Source organism: Pygoscelis adeliae, unplaced genomic scaffold (assembly GCF_000699105.1).
Source record: "Pygoscelis adeliae isolate BGI_AS28 unplaced genomic scaffold, ASM69910v1 Scaffold10, whole genome shotgun sequence".
In the NCBI taxonomy this organism is placed as follows: Eukaryota; Metazoa; Chordata; class Aves; order Sphenisciformes; family Spheniscidae; genus Pygoscelis; species Pygoscelis adeliae.
The window spans coordinates 4,308,418-4,312,537 of record NW_008824053.1 but is presented as its reverse complement, the minus strand read 5'-3'; the positions used below and the strand labels follow the sequence as shown (position 1 = coordinate 4,312,537).

General features: G+C 36.9%; 1 protein-coding gene across 1 annotated transcript in view; it reads right to left on the bottom strand.

Moving 5' to 3' along the window:
- The window catches only part of FAM69A (family with sequence similarity 69, member A), a 5,630-nt gene extending 3,881 nt beyond the window's left edge, over positions 1 to 1,749 (bottom strand). The window contains exons 1-3 of the mRNA XM_009333777.1: positions 1,622 to 1,749; positions 1,239 to 1,346; positions 373 to 549 (exon numbers count right to left, since the gene is read on the bottom strand). Of these exons, the coding sequence (XP_009332052.1) occupies positions 373 to 549; positions 1,239 to 1,346; positions 1,622 to 1,741 (405 nt within the window). The 5' untranslated portion in view covers positions 1,742 to 1,749. The remainder of the gene's footprint in view (positions 1 to 372; positions 550 to 1,238; positions 1,347 to 1,621) is intronic.
- Positions 1,750 to 4,120: the final 2,371 nt, after the last annotated feature.

The following is a 4,120-nucleotide window of genomic DNA, read 5'->3' as shown; positions in this document are numbered from 1 at the left end:
CATAGTAACTCTTCCCAAGCATGAACAGTTTTCAAATTGTGCTTCAGTCTTTGTACCTGGTTACAATAACCCTAAAAGCAGAAAAAAACCCCAAACCAACCAACCAACCTTTTTACCATATTTTCTATACAAATACCAGTGAAAGCTGTAGACGTGCAAGATGCATACCAGCTTCCATCTGTTAAAAAGTAAGGAAAAAACCTGATAATTAGTTCCTTCAAACTTTAAGATAAGCCCCTCTGGGAAAACCTATTTTTGTGCTGATTATTTTTCTAACGTGCACTTGAACAAGGCTCAGACAATAGGGCATTCTCTCCAGCTGCAGAAAAATAAGCCTTTCTGTCAAAATAGAATAAATAAGCATATACTTACTTTAAAAAGACCATATACCATTTCTTTGAATTTCTCAACAGTGGTTCCTCTTGTTGGTTTATCAAATAGGACTATTTCCTTCCTTGGTTCTGGGTCAGTATCAAAATCAAGTTGAGCAGCTTCTTCCATCTGGCATTTTATAACACCTTGCAGATTTCCCCAGATTCCTAAATACATCTATACAGGAAAAGAAGGAAAAGGGTAAAAAAACACTGTAGAAGTCCATCATCTAAAGACCACCTGCTTCAAGAGTCAAGTAGCAACACAGATTAGAAAACCGAGTCCTGCGTACAGACAATGCACAGAGCACATTCAAACAATGACAACTTCAAATACAATACACTACTGCAGGTACTTAGGAGACACTACACTGTCAAAATACAAAGGCAGCTGGATGAACAGTATATTGGCATTACTACCATCTTTGCGTAGGTTGTTAAGAGGCTGCTGCTTCTATTTGGGAAGCAGGAAAGCAGAGAAGTAGCATGCTGTACAAAAGCATAGGTATTCTGTCAAAATGTGGAAGGATCCAGTATATTATATATATGTTTATAAAGTGTATGTATTATAAAATAATAATATACCCTCTACATATAGGAATAATATATAATATTATATGCAGGTATATTATATATAGGTGTGTACTGTGTATATTATTAATAATATATGGTATACCTATACATCCTCTCTATATAGCTATATTATATACATCGATATAAACATCCTCTGCATGTCACAGCAAATAGAGTTTGAAATAATCTGTATCAAACAGATACAGCTTGCTGACACTAAGGTCTACTTGATGTTCTAGAGAATGACATTTCAGTGGGAAATAATAAAACTAGGTTGGATGAGTAAAGCCTTACCTGGTTATTGGGCTTTGTTGACAAACATTTTCCAAAATACAATGTTTCTTTAGCACAAAGACTGCTACATGCTGACCCATCAATAACTCCGGTCTTGTATTTATCACACTGAAACAAACAGGGAGAAAAATATTTAACAAATTGCCCGAGAAAGGAGGCAACAACTGCATCTCTCCCAACACCTGACTCTTAAAAGAAAAATCTAAGAAAACAATTTTAATAACCCTATACCAAAACAATGGTTTTATCTGTAATTGAAGATGTAATCTTACTTCAACCTGATGGAATATCAGAATTTGATTAACTTACATGTGGCACTGACTGAATTGGCTGTGGAATTAGTCAGGACAAACACTTAAGAAAGCTATGCTGAATATACTTACTATTATTTTCCTACAGTCATGTCCTCTGCATAGTTCTGTGTAGGTGGAGTACTGAACATACATAACCCAGCTGCCGATAAATACTACTAACCAAGAGATGAAGAGATACTTCATCCGCATATAGGAGAAACGTACCTAGAAGACACAAAGAGAAAATATTCTTTGGAATTCATTCAGCAGTAGTCAAAATGATAGAAACAAACACAATTTACTATTTCACCTTTAAGAATGTGACTTCTGCAGTGATAAAATAAGCAAGACTGCATTACATGGAACATTCGCTTCCTTCAGTGAGCAAAACTGGCAGGGAAGAAGGTCAGTCTGACTTATGTAGGTAGAAGGAAAATTAAGATATAAATAAATAAAATAAAACAAAACATGACAGACCCTCATAGGACAAGCCAGGCTGCAAGAACCAATTTGATCAAAATCATAAACTCTCAGAGCTCAACTGCTTGCATCTTTCTCAAAGACCAGTTACTTACGTTCCACTCCTGGTAAACCAAATCCAACAGATCAGGAATCTGGTCAAAAGATAATCTGTGCTAATGTATAAAGATGCAAGATAGATATAGAATGACCAGGGTGGGTATCAGGGACAGGTTCCATGTGCTGAAGTCTCCCACTCCTTTCTTGAAATGACACCATTTAATTATGCAAGTAAAATTCCTCTGTACTAGCCTCACCTTCAGTGGTCTTTCCCATAACCGTATGCAAGACTTTCCTGTTGTTTCTGTGGCCTCACATTTACACTTTTTCACTAGGGATAGAGGAAAAAAGTATTTATAAATTAAGAATTGAGGGAGAGCTAAGTGCCTTCTAAGGGAGGAGGCACGTTTTGATCTTTTTCTTGTTCCTCCTCCGAGTCTGGTGTGCTAATGGTTTGATTTTCATACTCACATCAGGATTAGAAAAGAATTAGAAAGTCAGAATCAGCTTTAGCAACAGGATATAAGGAAAGTGCATGAGAGCAGCTGTATTGGGTCAGTATGAGATCCATTTCTACTAGTATCCTGATCTTCAGCAGCAACAACTATAAATAGATGCCATCAAAGAGTGAGAACATATAATACATATCCCAAATGTGCTCCCATTTTCCTCCAGAAGAACTTGCTAAGCCAGACGCGATTTTCTGTATTTAGTAAAGCTCAAACCATCTATCTTTCATGAACTTACCCAGACTCCTTAAAATCCACATGAGCTTTTAGCATCCACAAAACCCTTCAGCAATTAATTCCACAGGCCTACTATCCACTGTACCGGGGCCAGGGACCGGACTTTATTTTGCTTAAATCTGGTTCATATTAGCTTTGTTTGAGATCCCCTAGTTAATGTATTGGAAGAGATGAGTTATCAATTTCTGTCTATTCTCTCCACATCTGTCATGATTCTGTAAGCCTCCCTGCCATGTCATCTTTTTTCCACATTGACAGGTCCTAACTTAGCTGTTCCTCACAGAGAAACCATTCCATATGTTTGGAAAAAGTTCCAAGAAAGGTAGTAATGATGAGCAGTTTTGCTGTCACATACATACATAAATACATACCAAGTTAACCCATCTCACACATACTAACTTCAGATGGCTCCATCTGCATGGGAGAAAAAGCACTGAAATAATTCCAAAGGACTACAATTTGATAGTAATTATCTTAAATCACAGTAAATTGAATACATGGCTTCAGCTTTTAAGTATTTTATGTTTTAGAAAAAAATGTTACTAGAGAAAATAATCTTCTAAAAATATAGGAAGATCTTCAAAGATGCATTTCCCTTTCTAAATATGCAATTTATTTATTTTTAAGGGAAGATCAAAGAAGCAGTTCTAAACCAACCTACCATTCAACTGTTTAACACCTATCACAAGAACTGCCTTTTTCAGACCTTAACAAAAGAAGTATAATCCCTAGGTATAGGTGTTCTACTCTCAACCTAGAATGGTTCTGACTCTTCCACCATAACTCATCCCGTGATTCAGGGTATACTTTCACACAGACACTCACTCCATCCAAAGACTAAAGAGGAAGCGTATCTTGACCCCATACAGTTCTGTAAGGAACATCAAGTCCACAGAAAAACTGCTAGGAAAGATGATGGTATATGGCTCAGCCCTTAATTTTATATCCTATTTTCATTCCATTTTATAGCGTAACGATTTTAAAAAATAAACGGGGGAAGGTGCACGCAAGGTATTTTAACACTTTCAAACATAGCAGAGCAGTCCCAAATTCAATATGACTCATTCTATGAGAAAGACTGAGAACCTTTTAGCTATATTTTGAGATAAGTGGGTAGACACCCGTTATGCCCAAACGACCCTAAGACACAATGCTGCCAAAGTCGAAGGCCTTAGTCCAAGGAAATCTTAATCCTCACCCCCCACCCCAACAAAACCACCAAAAAGCCCAAATTGAATAACGCAAGAAGTTAACCCAACAAGTTACACAGAAAAGCAGGAGCATGCCGGTATGGCCTTTAAACAGTTCTAGCACAAATATTTCT